The sequence below is a fragment of the Numida meleagris genome, chromosome 4 (genome assembly GCF_002078875.1).
Source record: "Numida meleagris isolate 19003 breed g44 Domestic line chromosome 4, NumMel1.0, whole genome shotgun sequence".
Taxonomy (NCBI): domain Eukaryota; kingdom Metazoa; phylum Chordata; class Aves; order Galliformes; family Numididae; genus Numida; species Numida meleagris.
This window is the reverse complement of record NC_034412.1, coordinates 75,542,202-75,557,007: the sequence shown is the minus strand read 5'-3', so window position 1 is coordinate 75,557,007 and position 14,806 is coordinate 75,542,202. Positions and strand designations below refer to the sequence as shown.

Here is a 14,806-nt window from a genome sequence, read left to right as displayed (position 1 = left end):
TCTTGCAGCCTTCTAACCTTTGTCTATTTAAAATTCTGTTCCACTGTTACTTAAATACTTTTGGTCACTTCATGTTTTGCCTCATAATGAAAGTTAAAGAGAAGAATCCGACTCGCCCTTATTCTTTCTGCATGCTGGTCTTTCTTGCTTCTATTTCTGTGATTTTTCTTCTCTTTTGTCTTCTTTCCTGCATCTCAGATAAGAAATTCATCTTTGCAGTCATCTTCTTTATCTGGGAATGTGGTTATACCTTTCATATTCCTCTTCCCTTGAATTTCTTTCTTTACTCCTTTTTCTTTTTTTGCAATGTGTTTGAGACTCGCACACAAAATCCGCACAGTGTTCCAGAGAACAGCACAAGTCATTCTCTTTAAGGAACTTTTATACGTTCTAACATAAAATACACATTGTAAATGTTTGGTTTCACTAATACTACCACAGAATGAGCTTTGGTTTTTGTGCCGTGCTTTTGTTTTTCACTAAGCTGTCCCTGAAGTTGCTGCTGTCTTTGGTTTCCGATTTGCCTCTCTCTAATTGGGGAGCGTACCATTACGCGCTGTATTTCAGATTAAGCTGATCTTGATTAATTCAAGGATTGTCACATACAGGCTGCAGTTTTCTTACCTCATTTTTGAAATTGCTGCTAAAGGTATAAAACACTGCCCCTAGGCCAGATTTTTCTCATGCAATAGTTCCTTTTCCTCGAATGCGAGGCCCTTTTATCCAGCAGTTTGTATTTTAGCTGCGTTTTTAGAAATAAGAATGTTTTGGTCTCTTCTCGGTTTTCTTAAAATACTTACGAAAGTATTTTAAATTAATTATAAATTTTCAGTTCTTTTAGCTGCCCTGGCCCTCACTCACACGAAGCAACATTTGCACCTAGAGCCATAACACAGTGACCTCTAGCAAGAGTTTGCTGTCCCTCGCTTCCTTTCTGCCACCACAGGCGCCAGCTCCCGGAGCTGCTGGTTCTCTGCCAGCAGTGCCCCGAGCACGGCGCTCTGCGGCCTCGTGGCCCGTGCTGGGCTCGACAGCTCAGCCAGTCTGCCCCAGCTCACAGGGCGCAGTGGGCCAGAGGAGGAAGGGAACACCACGCTCGGCTTTGACCAGTATTAATCGCTTTTGTATCGCTCAATTAGGACGCCAAGTACCTATTCCGCTTATACATGGCTCTGAAGCAATACAGAGAAGCTGCCAGAACTGCTATAATAATCGCCAGGGAAGAGCAGTGTTCGGGTAAGTCAGGTTTTTTGACAGGCCGACATACGTGACGCTACGGCCCCGTAGCGCTGCAGGGACCGCTGGCAATATAGGTTACACTATGAAGCCTAACCTATACAGCCTTGGAAAGAAACTGTTTTTGTAAATACAAAGCTTTTCATTATATTCAGTTTTTAACTTGAAATAGCTTTTGTGAAAAGATGGGGATTTATAACTGCGTATTAAATGCTTGGAAATAAATAAAATTATGGAATATATCAGCATTCTTTGTAGGCGGTTAAGTTTACTGGTGGAGACTGCTTGAAACTGTACTTTTCTGTATAACAGATTTTGAAATTGCGGTTAAACTACACAGTTTCCAACTTCAGTTCTGATCCTTCAGCCTTTGCATGTTTACACTTTCAGTGGATGTGGGTAGGAGATGGGCTCTGCCGAAGGGGCAGATACCGACGTGCGTAAGCCTTGTTTTTGCGTGAAGTTAGAAACAAAGCAATAAGAAGGGATGGGGCTAGAAGCAAAACTGGCTCCTCTGCTAGCTGCTTTTGCCATGGCAACAGCCCTACTAAAACACCGCTTGCTTTTCATTTCAAATAAGTTAAGAAAAATATCTGTAAAGGAAAAGCAGCAGCCTCAGGAACTGGAGGACAGTAATGCCCATGGAAATTAACATTTATGGACAAACCCTTAGCCAGTGGGCTGAGGCTGGGGCCTTGACAAATGCTGTCTCCCAATGCACCATGGCAGTAATTAAAGCATTAGTGCTAGTAATGTAAGCGGGAAACGTACAGGCTCAAGGGTTTAATCATCCATTAGCTTCTTTGGATCGAAAACGTGTATCTAAAATGGAGTGTCCCACATTGTAGCTCACATTCACTGGTTGTACAGATGTGTTCAGCAACAGCGTCAAAATAAGCGCTGCATTTTTCTCGGTAAAATCACCTGTTTTGCAGCAACTGTTTCCTCTGCAGAACAGTTCTGATGTTTCCACCGATACGGTTGGCGAAACTTTTCCTTAAAAATCCATTTGAAATTGTTTCAGTCTGTGCTGTTTGTTTGGTGTATGTACTTGGGGTTTGCCATTTCCTGTACAGTTTTCCCTTGAACTGGTTGTCGTGTAATACTCCCATGATTTTAAGACTGATCCTGCTGTGCCACACAGTTACAGCAGCTTGATTCAATTGCAGTAACAATACTGAACAAATTGCTTTGTGCAGATGGAGAGAAGCAATGCTTGCTGAAATAACTAAATCTGAAGTTTTTCTTAAATGCCTCCAACTTGAAAGATACGGGACTTCTTTATAGTCTAATAATGGAAAATAAAGAAGACAAGAATCAGCTAGCTAAAAGCAGACTGGCCATACTAATCGCATTTTTGTGATGAATTCAGCTACGCTGAGAAGTTACTGGGCTTCTGTGGCTTCCGGACAGCCAGTACAATGCTGTGGAAGCAGTGTCTTGCATACAGCATCTTCCATTTTTAAAGTTTTATTAATGATATAAAATTGTTATCCACAGAAATATCTCGTTACTGTCTAGATGACTTCTGCAAGCGTAATTTTTTTCTTGTTTAACTCCCTGGCTGATACTGGTTAGGATCCTGTGGCAAACAACTGCTTACGACTTTGCAAAGAAATTGTCACGCTAAAGTTTTGCTCTAAGCATCAACGTCGTTTCATGTTTAGCTTCCTTACATGTTATTAGTAAAGAAATTGTTAAAAAAAAAAAATAATTACAGTTCAATGTATTTGTTTTTAAGGGAACTACCGAAATGCACACGATGTTCTTTTCAGTATGTATTCAGAATTAAAGACCCAGAAGATTAAAATCCCTTCTGAGATGGCTACTAACCTTATGATTCTACACAGCTATATTTTAGTGAAGGTAAGGAATTGAGAACCTGAGTTTTTACACGTGTTGCACTGTCTCTGGTTTCTTGAAGTGTACGTATGGATGCTCTGTATTCATGAACTGCACTGCCACGTAGGTTGCAGAACAGAATCCAAGCGTAAGCTGACAGTGAGCTTCAAGAGAATCCATACCTGTATGATGCTTCTGCCTCTTCCATTATTCTTTTTAAAATACCGAGTAATTTAAATCCTAAGTATGGCTTCCCATGCATATGGAATTCATACTTAAAAATATGTGTACTGCTAGCACTATTATTATTATTCACGAACAGATCACCGCTTTTCTTTTTAACTGAAATTAAGGAGAGCAGCTCAGGTTATTTCTGGTGGCCAAGACATGGCGAGTCAGGAGGAAACCACTCAGCCCGTGGCCTTCTTACACCTCCCTGCCTGCCAGCTGTGGGGCAGGAGCCTGCTGCTGCTGGGCTGGAGACTAGAGAGACCTGTGGAGAACAGCTCCTGTTCTGTCTAGTCCTTCCTCTAGAGCTCAATGCACCTGTACTCAATTTCACTAACAGGCTGTGGGTGTGCAGCTCTGGGGAGGACGAATGCCAAGAGCAGGAATTGTTCTCTGAAGGCTGCAGTTAATTCGGTGTCTTTGTTGTATTCCAGACTCACGTGAAACGTGGCGACCACATGAAGGGAGCACGTATGCTTATACGTGTAGCCAACAACATCAGCAAGTTCCCCTCACGTGAGTACTGACAGCGTAAAGAGGTAGGCTGTGCCCTGCAGGGCAGTTCAGGAGTTGTCGTTAGAAGGTACCTGGGCTGCTTCCATGGGGTGGTTCCTCCAGACAGAACGTGCAGAAGGGCTTCCTCTCAACCACGGTTAATGTGCCCTCAAGCGCTGTAACTGCAGTGTGCTAAGTTGCCTGAGCCACGCACCAAGTCTCAGGATCGTATCCAATGAACTGATGTTCTGTGACGTTTTATCACGAAGTTTTAAGCAGCCTTCTTTTGCAAAGGCTGCTTCTTTGGTACCTGGAACTTTTTAAAGGGAAATTTTCTTTGATACTGCTGTCATGTATGGCTGTGGTGCTGGTAGTGCACCTCTCCTCACCTGTGCATACACAGACTGCTCTGTCGCGTGGTTCAGTCCGTCTTTTCTGCTAATTCTCAGTCAACAGTAATCCCAGTTAGTGTTTAACCTTTTTACAGCCAGGGTTCTCTCTCAGCACAACATTAAAAATGCAGACTTTAAAACAGTATAGACCAGATTTGGGAGAAATGGTTAGCATCCAAATGTTCCTGCTGCAGACTGTGCTTCAGAGGTACAAGGCAGGAAGAGGTGAACCCATGGTTCTCTCGTGTGTGGTTACAGGAATCGCACACATTTGTGCAGCTGTGTACCACGACAGAAAAATCCTGCCATCTTTCATCAATGCCCTATTACCTCAAAGGTTTTAAACATTAATATTAGTAAATAAATGTTGGTATTGGTTCATTCTGTTGCAGACATTGTACCAATTTTGACATCAACAGTAATTGAGTGTCACAGAGCAGGACTGAAGAACTCAGCCTTCACTTTCGCTGCTGTGCTGATGCGACCTGAGAATCGAAATAAAATAGATCTTAAGTACAAAAAGAAAATCGAAGCCATGGTCAGGTGAGCAGTGTTGATCTGCTCTTCCACGCAGTTGCTGAACATCAAAAGCACTGTGAAACATCTGCGTTCAAGTTCAAAGAGCTTGAATTTTTATTGATGTTTGTATCTATCTTACTTCTAGGCACCCAGACAAAACTGAGGCAGAGGAGCCAACAACAGCCTGTCCCTACTGCGCGTTCCCGCTCCCAGAGTGTGAGCTCTTATGTCCCAGCTGTAAAAACAACCTGCCCTACTGCATCGCAACGGTGAGTGCCTCTTCTGCACTGCAAGAATGAACACAAAGCTCCTAGCAGCCAAGCTGGGGTTTGGCTGGTTTTTCCAATCTGTTAGCAAGTAAGTCAGGAAAACCCAGGCCTTTGGGGTGCTGCCAGCGTTAAGTACTGGTTCAACATAGGTTTCGGTATTACCAGTCTTTACACAAATGAGAAGCTCTAATGCTTTTGTTTCAGGATTCTTTACAGGCTGTTGAAAAGGTACAGAGTACATTTCCCAGCGAGAGAGAGAGAGAGCCATGCACCTCCCCACTGCCATTTCAAAACCCTTATACTGTGGTTAGCTCCTGTACGTGAACGTTTTTACTAGGTTGAAGTCATTTGTCACACTAGAATTATAGAAAAAGTACAGATTTACTGAAGCAGGAATCAAATAATAGAGTTAACATTCTTTTAATATTAAAAGTAAAGAATCAGTCTTACAAAAGATATTAATAGCTTTTTAAACTGTTTTTTTCACTCCATTGGCTTAGCAGAATACTAAGGTCTGTGTACATGTATATTCGTTTCTGTTTCACATATTGAAGCTGTCTCTTGGTTATGGTTCCTTTACATCACAGTAACATCACCAGGACTGCAGCATTTTTCTCATTCCTTTTGAAAGCGTCAGAACACTCCCCTGCTGCATAATGTAGTAGAGCATAAATTGTTAAATACAGTTCAAGGCACTGTTGTGCTTTATAATGTTGACCATGGTAGATAAGAATTTTCTGCATCAAAATCAAATGGGAAACCAGAATTAAAAAAAAAAAAAAAAAGCAGCTCTGTTTCAGCTTTCCCCCTGTGTTCACAGACTGAGAGAGTCACATGCATCCTCCTGGGCTCAGCTCATGTGGCTTTGCTGGCATTTTTTGAACCTTACGCATCACCAAAAATCTCAGTAAATTTACAGTCAACTCTTTCCAAACTTCTGTCTACAGGGGCAGTACAGAATTGCCAAACTAAAATAATGTTGAAGTGATAATTTCATTCTTAAATTTATAAAAAAATAAATACACATCACAATGAAAACCTTGTTTCTGGTCACAGAATGTACACAGTAAGCAAAGTAACGCTGTAATGATGTGGTTTTTTTTCATTCCTTAACATCTTTAGAACTCAACTGCTGAGAGTTTTTCCACAGTAAGAGACGGAAGCCTAACAAACTGCCAGGGGTAGCAGGGTACCTGCCCTTGAGTGACTGCTTTCTCTTGTGTGCAGGGTCGCCACATGGTGCGGGATGACTGGACCGTCTGCCCGCACTGTGACTTTCCTGCCCTCTATTCAGAATTCAAGAAGTAAGTTGGGACTTTTTTTTCCTGTTGAAGGATTCCAGTGTTCATTTCATCTAACGTAGTCTTAGAGCATCACTTTCAAGTGAACCAGCCCGACAGCAGCCACGAGAATAGGAATATTCACATAGCAGTGGGTGCAGACTAATAAAGCAGTCATCACTTACAAACTCCTTGTGTTCTAGTGCCAGCTGCTTTGGTCATGGTCTGCCGCATTTTCCTCCTGCTCACTCCAACAGCAGAAGCGTTCCTGTTGGAGCTAGCTCTCAATGTTTAAAAAAAATTTTAAAAAACAAAACTCACTTTTTCTCCACCTACCCCGAAGCATCTGTATTTCTGACATTGTGTATGTTACAGCACTTACTCTGAGGCCCAACTGTTTGTTTGAGAGGATGGTTCTAACACTTTGACCTGTTGCCCCTCTTCTTTCAACACAGCATGTTACAGACTGAAAATATATGTCCAATGTGCTCTGAAAGAATTAACATCGTTCATCTTAAGAAAATAAATGATTGCACACAGTACCTCAAACAAGAAGACATGGACCGCTAAGTTCAGGTACGTACTAGAGCCTGTTTTTGTGGGGCTTTGTATTTTTAGTTGCTGGGGTTGTGGGTTTTCTGTTGTTTTAATTGTATGGCAGGGCTCATTATAGAAGGCAGTGGCAGTGCTTCCCAGCACAGAAAGCTCAGTGGTCAAGAGTTTTAACTTAACTTTCAAGGCTGCATCTTTATCCCTCAGGTAGCTGAGGTGCAGCTTTAGCATGTACTTGCCCTCAAGTATACACAGGGTACGCAGGGTGTGCGTAGGGTGTACATAGGGTATACATAGGGTAGTGCTTTTGCTTCGCTTGTCCCAACCAGGCTGTGAGTGGCAGAAGCCCTTGTATTCTCGTATTCAACGTCAGTTCTCAGCTTTCAACACTTTAGTTTCTGTTAAACAGTTCTTAATTTATTTTTTAGGTATTCTGTTCTGGCTTTGATTGCAGCTATAAAACTTAAACACTTCAAATTCTGGAACTCAATCCCTCTCCGCTTTGCTTTTCCAGTGGCTCTGGGTCAATTAAATAAAAAAAGAACAGGGCCTGATAGCTGCAGGAGAACACGCTGTGAGCTTAAGCAAAAATAAAAAACCTCATGCCAAACACATTTTATTGTAATTCTATACACTGCTTAATTGCTATAATGTACAAATATGCAGATTAGATTTACTATTTACAAGATTTCAGCACATAATAACAGGATTTATTAAAAAACAGTCCTGTGGAGATTTGCATAAACACCAGGTAACTACACATCACATTTGCATCATGTTCATGCACCCTGGTGCTTGTTCTACAAGAATAGTTATGGCTTGTAACAGCACGTTAGCTAAGTACTGCACTGCCCAGTGTGAGTACGGGAGCTACATCACCTCTATAAGAGGAGCATTTCAACGCACTGGTTCTCAATCACCAGATCTGTGTCATGTTCCTGACAGAAGTTAGATAAACAAAGCTACAGCCCGAGCAAGATTATTCTGTTTAATGTCTTGTTTTCTCTTTTCTTTTACCTTCCTTTTTTGTTGTTTCTTCATTTTTCTCTCTTTTTGGCAGCTTGGAAGACTTCACCTTTTTTTGCTACAACGAGAATACAGGGAGAGTTTAAAATTCAAAGAGTAACCGGGGCAAAAAGCGTAAGTCAAATGCAGTGAATTCAAGAGACAAAAAAAAGGGAGCAGGGGCAAGAGCCTCTCTCCCCTTCCCTTTCAGGTATCACATCTTGAAGTGCAGTGGAATACAGACTCTGCAACACTGTCCCAGAGCCCTAGTTTAGCAATAGATGCAGGTTGGTTTGCTGGCTGCTGTCTGTAAGGACATTAGCACCATTTTTGATGTATACATTATTTAATGCATTACGGTGGTGTCTCACTGTGGTCCAACATTCAAGCGGGAAACATCCGATGAAAATGAACTAGTTTTTTTTTATACTACTACTAGTCAAGAATTGAAAAGTTAAGAGATGATGTATTCAAAATCTACTCTGGTTTTGGTTTGGTTTTTGATTCTGATATTACAAGTCCCAGAAAGTTAACATAAAAAGAAGAAAGTTTAGAGTGGTAGTGTAACACCCAGGAAGCCAGATCACCTTGATCATTGCATCACTTTCAACAGTATCTTGCTCGTCCTCATCAGACTGGCTCTCTTCCACGTTCAGTTCTTCACTCTGTTCAGAGGTCCCCATGGATCCTGACTGCCTTCTAGACGTCTTCACAGAATGAAGGGAATACGGAGTCAGATGCACCTCTTTGTTGTAGGCACGTGTAAAAGCTGCTTTGACCTGTTGGGTGGGAATGAAACACTGAGCATCAGCTTAGCTAACTTTTTTTTTTCTGTATATTTACAACCTCATTTTCAGTCGACAGTAACACTTTACCTGCAAATCTACAAATCTACAAATGTACAGAGTTGCAATCAGACATTCGACTGGAAGTTTCTTCTTTACTAGACTTTTGATAAGAATTCTTGCCAGAGAAAAATATCCCTCACTTCAGAAATCATGCCTTATTCTCATCATCGCTTTTTGGCGCTATGGACATTTGTGAACAACTCTCGTCAAGGACGAAGTACAGGAAGGCTAAAATTTCATCAAAAATCTAACAAACACAATGAGAACTCACTAAGAACACATTCGTTTCACAAAAAAGATCAAATATCCCACTGGTTTTGTGTTTTTGTTGCCCTTTTTTTAAATGTTTTAATAAAAATATTTTTAAAAGTAAAATAAGTTTTGATACTTACATACATTAACTACATTATGTATTCTGTATGTGGCCAAGACAATTCCTCTTCACTCAGCGTGGCCCCAGGCAAAGGGTCACACAGCCGTGCTCAACCTACCTCTAGGACAACTGAGGCTGCACAGCCTGATCCCTTAGCAGGATGTCTTGACAGCGGAACTGCTCAGGATTTCCATGTTCAATTGAATTAGAATTAATAAGATTATGCATTTGCATCTTCACCAGCCTTCAGCAGCATATCCAACTATCACTGTAACATTTCCTTACAAAATATGTTGCATAAGGAAAAAATTTATGTAAATCTTACCTTGGGATCCAGCTTTGAAAAAGGACTGGGTTTACCTCCCCACATGCTTATTTCCATTATGTTATCAATGTCTTCTTTCATCAGGCAGTAAGAGTCCATGAACGCTATAGCATCTTGTACACCATCTGCTCCCAAGTCTTTCAGTGGCTGGACAAGTGCATCGCGCAGATAAGTCAAATATTCCACATTTACTGTCCTCTTGCACGCTTGGGTTCTTTGTCAAATGGAAAGAGAGAAGTAAATCTGTACAGCTCAACACAGCTCTTTTCTAAACAGAACCTGGAGGCAGTCTCTCAGCAAACGGCTCCTCAGCCGCCTTAGGAGTTAACTGCAAGCTGAGTTGAACTCCACCATTTCTTTTGTCATACTTGGATTAGGGAAAACCTGATGCAAGGTGTGGAATACCAATAACCAAAAATCACAAAACCATGACAAGCACTCAGAAACTGGGGAAACACAACCCTCACTTAAAAAGGGAAGAAAAAAAATTTAAAAAATGATAGTACCACTAACATATTAAAAGTGTCCTCAGTCTGACTGTTGTCCAGAATAGTAACAAAAAGCCATCACCAACAATCTATGAGGATATTCCCAGAATATACAGTTACGTTTGTACCAAGGACAGCACAGCATTACAGGCAGGTGATGAGCTACAGAACTAGAAGTCTCTGTTGATATAAACCCCAAGTGTGAGCACTACCTGAGACTCATGTGCAGTGCCAGTTCTTGGACGATACGTTCATGTTTGCCCGTGGATGAAAATTTCCCCAGCCAGCTGGGAAAGACAGGAAACTGGGACATGTAGCCTCTCATCAGCTCCCCAGGAAGAACACTCGAATAAATAGCCTGAAAAAATAACACGTACGTGAAACTTACTTGAAACACAATGGCTTTAGTCTCCCTGACACCAAGACCTACTACTCCACTTGTTTCACTGGAAGCGCGTCAGTGAATATAGATAGCTCCACACTGCAAGCAGCTCACCTTAGGACAATCTTGGGTGCTTGTTTCTGTCTATCCCCTTTAAATTACAGCTTCATCTCTCATACCACCCTATTTGTTATCATCATGTAAAATATCTGTGAAGTGATGAGTTTTTAAAAGCCTTTTTTCTTTTTAAATGGTTCGTTTCTCCAGTTTGGAGTACAATCACACAGACAGCGGATTTCATACAGACAAGCACTACATCTCCAGCAGGCGGCCATGGTACAGGAGACACTTCAAAAGAACACAGCTGCTAAGAGATTTATATTACAAAGCTATCTAACCTCAGTTAGAGGTCCCTTCCAGCTTGAGGTATGACACATTCTCTGATGCCACTCATGGTCTGTTACGCACAAATAAAAACCAGTAGCCTTGTGGCACATATGAGTTCCAACATAAGTTTAGATGGTTCTACAGTTCATAAAGAAAGTTTTTAAGTTCTCTCAGTGTTTCAGAAGACTGTTTCATGATACAGCATGGGTTCATCCATGTGATTATAGGAAGCTGCTCTACTCCCCGGCAGAACAGAATAATACTACATAAAGCATAAACTATAATAGGTCATAAAGTTACACTGATATTTTGAGGTTTGAGTCTTGTATTCTGCACCCCCATAGCGTAAAGCACACAAAATGAGTGCTGAGTGCTCACCTGTGTTGGTAGAAGGTTCCAGTTTTGCTTGCTACGAATCTGTTTGTCCACTAGATCGCCATCACATATACTATCAGCAGCTCTACTCAAGAGCATCAAGTGCTTCTTCAGATCTCCTCTGGAGAAAAAAAAAAAGTTGATTTTATTACAAAGCAAAAAATATTTAGACAGGTTTTAATCTTACTTTTACTCCTCCTGAAATTCTACATGAATTCAGGGTATGGAATAACTCACCCAGCAGCAGCAGGCTTCACATGCACATAGTTCTCTTGGACAAAGAGAGGTGCTAGGGAATAGTCATGGAAGAAGAGATCTGATTTGTCTATAAGAGACATTCGAGAAGCCTCCTCTCCAGCAGCAAAAACCTTCCGGACAACATCAAAAGGGCCCTAAATGATAGAAGTATTTCAAGAAGTGGGTTGCAAGTCCAACTAACAGCACAATGTCAAGAAAATTACTATAGTGACTGAACACAACAATGTCTGGACTCATCAGCACAAGCTCAGTGTCCAGTATTGTACTTTTAAATGTGCTTTTTCAATAGTGCTTTGCCAGTTTTGAGAACTGAGTTTTAAGATTAAAAGAATTTTTCTCCTAAAGACAGCAATCAAAATGAGAAGTACGAGATGAAGTATGCATCTTACTTGGAAGACAGCACATCAAAATACGTAAGTCAGTGCTGGATTAACTGCTGTCCCATTACTTGTGGCAAGTGTGACACGTACTCAAAACATCCGACAGCACCTTGCGCATCTAGGCTACTAGTGCTTTACTTCAGAAGATGCTTACAAAGCCCAGTAATTATATCAGAATACTGCAATAATAGTCGGTCCAATATTTTACACATACCAGTTTGATATCCTTTTTGGCTCTGCTGGCATCTGTTTTGGCCTCATCGTAAGTCAGTGATTTATCTTTTGCACACCACATATTGAGGTTATGCAAAACCTAGGAAACGAAAGTGACAATTTGGTAGCATAAGAACACTTAAAGACTTCAGAAAAAAAAAAAGCCTAATCCCTATACCTAAATTCATGCTAATGCTGAAATGGCACTGACCTGTCTGATGTCTTGATTTGCTGCCAGGATTATCTCATTCATAGCAGGTGGTGGAATTTTTAAACCTTCTTTAAATGCAATTGACATCATGGCGCCCTGTAACACATACACTTCTTTGAGAAACTGTCACCAGAGAATTCCTATTCATTCTTTCCCTTACAGAGCACATTATCAATGTGCTGGGCTGGATTTTTTTTTTTTTGAATTAAGTATAATTCAAACTGTTTTCTTTATGAATGTACAAGTCAAGTTGGTTCTTGTCACCGGTATGAAAGAAATAATGAGATCATTACATAAAAATCTTTGGATCTATTTAAGATGGACAATAAATCTGAAAGGCTTTGAGATACTTGAGTCTTCCCTCCCAAGAAGCCAGACAGCCCCAATAAGGAAAACAGAGTTGCTCAGTGAGGTGACCCGCTGAGTTTCAAGCGGTGTTTTCCAGTTCTGTATGAACTGTGCCACATGGAGACAGACAGATTGCTGCTGGCAATTCAGTGCAAGCCACACAGCCGTCTTTACCTTAATCTGTTCTAGACGCGGTCTCTGAAAACGAAGATCAAAACAATAGTGGACCAAGGAACGAATTTTAGGATGGTTCCGATCGTTACACATACAGATGATAGGTATCTTTGTGTGTCTAATCAAACCGATCAGTTCCTGTGATTTAAACACATTAAAACAATTGCATCAAATACCTCAGAAGATGAGAATGCTTTAAACATCATATCAAGCAGCATTAGTCCCTGCCTTAAATCAGATCCTTTTCAGATTTGAGTCTGTAAACTAGCTCCTTGCAGTAATTATATTTCCATACTGAAAACATTGTCCCTTTCTCCTACTTCTTCTCCTTGTTATTCTCTTGAGCTCCAAAGTATTGATATCTAGCCAAAGAGCCTGCCCTCTCCCACAGGCTGCTCCCAGTGAGGGTCTTCCCCAGGGGATCGACATTGCGGGGGGTGGCAGTGATGCCAAGGTGATGCCGATCCCCGCGCCACTTTGACCCAGACTGTGCCCAGAGGGAGCACCCATCTTCAACTACACCCTGCCATAACCAACAAGGAAGCAGAAGTAAAAAAGATGGGCTGTTCCCTGCCCAAATAGCTCAGCCCTGCAGATTCAGCTTCAGTTACCGTAGCAATCTTTGTCTGTTCTAACAGAGGTGAAATTCAGTTCAATTTCAGATCATGCAGGGTAAATACCTGTATCTGAGCTAAAGGTCTCTATGCTCACCATCGTCAAAGTACTGCAGTGACCACTGTCTATTGAAGAAAGTAACTGTCCCAAGCTAGATTACAAGCCTTCCACTGCTGGTAGACATCAGCTGCAGAGAACCTGTGATAAATTCACCTGTCCAACAATAAACATCTATGGTGCACATACCTGAGTTTGTTACTAAAAGGTCTGTGCGTTTATTTATTTGTTTTGCAGAGGTTGATGGTGTTTGTTTGTTTGTTTTTAAATAAATGTCTTTTTTCTACCTCTATCGTTGCATAATTCTTACACAAGGACAGATTTCTAGAATAGGTCAGATGAACCGTACTACCGTACTCTGGAGGGACTGTGACCCATGGCTGAGGACAACAGACTGGTATGAAATATGACATGCACTCTGCAATGGCATTAGCTAATAACTGTAACCGTTTCACCTGAATCCCTCCTCTGTCTTCATTGCCTGCCATACCATCCACTTCATCCATGATCAATACATGTTTCCCGCTAACTGATGAGGATGTGCCTGAAAATGAATATGGACAAGAAAATGAGATTGCAATACAATATTTTATTCCTAAGGGAATAAAATAGGGTCTTGCTCAGATTTTTACCCAAAGCTTTACACATTACGAAAGCCCAACTTAGACAACTGAAGCGGTGATGAATCTTTTGTCCTTGCTCTGACAACGTGCTGATATGGAGTTTATGTTCACAGAATAGAGCTGCCTGTAACTTGTGTCATTTTCCAAGAATTAAACCTTGGGCAACAGAAGAGCAACTGCAGAGTCCTTCAGTAGTTTGTGCTGATTAACAATTTATCCTCTTAATAACAGGATTTAATCCTATGGTGAGGATGGATTAGCACAGCTTCCTAAATTAAGCCATTCTTATTTAAGCCTGATCACTTCCACGTGATGGGCACGTTTCAATTCCTAACACTACTGTGCAGTAAGGAAGCTCTGTCCCTCTGCAACCGGTCTATAGCCATCTCCTCCTTCAAACAACAGACATACCAGAACAGAAGTCTTTGATGCTGGTGTTGTTCAGCGATTCAGCAACTACTTCCTTTAGACTGTTCTTGCTTCGAGTGTCACTGGCATTCAGCTCCACGTAGCTGTACCCCAGTTCCTAGTCCAAATGCATAAACCACACAGAAAAGTGAGACCTTTCTTTTTTAAAGAACGTAAGCATACTCAATTAGAAACAGTATTTTCAGTATTCAAGAAGAAAGCTTTTACAACACTACTACTATATCTCATCTGTGGCTTTGATTCCCTTCTCCCTTTATTCTGCTATATTCTTGGACTCCAGAAATACTTACAATCATACATGGAGTAGACATGCCAAAAAGAGAACTATTCCACCTCTAAACCTTCAAGCCAAAAAAAAAAAAAAAAAAGCACAGATTTTGCTGTGAAAGATAAAACTGAACTGTCCCAAGGGACAGAAACAGACTATGAGCCAAGGCTGGCTAAGCTCCATAGTATTTCCAGATGCGTATCAATATCTCAAGCGCAGAGTCAGGCAAAGAAA

General features: G+C 41.2%; 2 protein-coding genes across 4 annotated transcripts in view; one reads left to right on the top strand and one right to left on the bottom strand.

Annotated features, from left to right (window-relative positions):
* WDR19 (WD repeat domain 19) overlaps positions 1-8,736 on the top strand; it is a 41,927-nt gene extending 33,191 nt beyond the window's left edge. The window contains exons 30-37 of the mRNA XM_021396999.1: positions 1,140-1,236; positions 2,978-3,102; positions 3,741-3,822; positions 4,586-4,736; positions 4,858-4,981; positions 6,209-6,285; positions 6,717-6,837; positions 7,874-8,736. Coding sequence (XP_021252674.1) covers positions 1,140-1,236; positions 2,978-3,102; positions 3,741-3,822; positions 4,586-4,736; positions 4,858-4,981; positions 6,209-6,285; positions 6,717-6,831 — 771 coding nt within the window. The 3' untranslated portion in view covers positions 6,832-6,837; positions 7,874-8,736. The remainder of the gene's footprint in view (positions 1-1,139; positions 1,237-2,977; positions 3,103-3,740; positions 3,823-4,585; positions 4,737-4,857; positions 4,982-6,208; positions 6,286-6,716; positions 6,838-7,873) is intronic.
* Positions 5,378-14,806, bottom strand: part of RFC1 (replication factor C subunit 1) — a 41,469-nt gene continuing 32,040 nt past the window's right edge. For all 3 annotated transcript variants that reach the window (XM_021397001.1, XM_021397000.1, XM_021397002.1), the window contains exons 15-25: positions 14,287-14,401; positions 13,708-13,796; positions 12,581-12,718; positions 12,059-12,154; positions 11,849-11,947; positions 11,234-11,388; positions 11,000-11,117; positions 10,065-10,210; positions 9,365-9,578; positions 8,406-8,597; positions 5,378-7,897 (exon numbers count right to left, since the gene is read on the bottom strand). In XM_021397001.1, the coding sequence (XP_021252676.1) occupies positions 7,802-7,897; positions 8,406-8,597; positions 9,365-9,578; positions 10,065-10,210; positions 11,000-11,117; positions 11,234-11,388; positions 11,849-11,947; positions 12,059-12,154; positions 12,581-12,718; positions 13,708-13,796; positions 14,287-14,401 (1,458 nt within the window). In that variant the 3' untranslated portion in view covers positions 5,378-7,801. The remainder of the gene's footprint in view (positions 7,898-8,405; positions 8,598-9,364; positions 9,579-10,064; positions 10,211-10,999; positions 11,118-11,233; positions 11,389-11,848; positions 11,948-12,058; positions 12,155-12,580; positions 12,719-13,707; positions 13,797-14,286; positions 14,402-14,806) is intronic.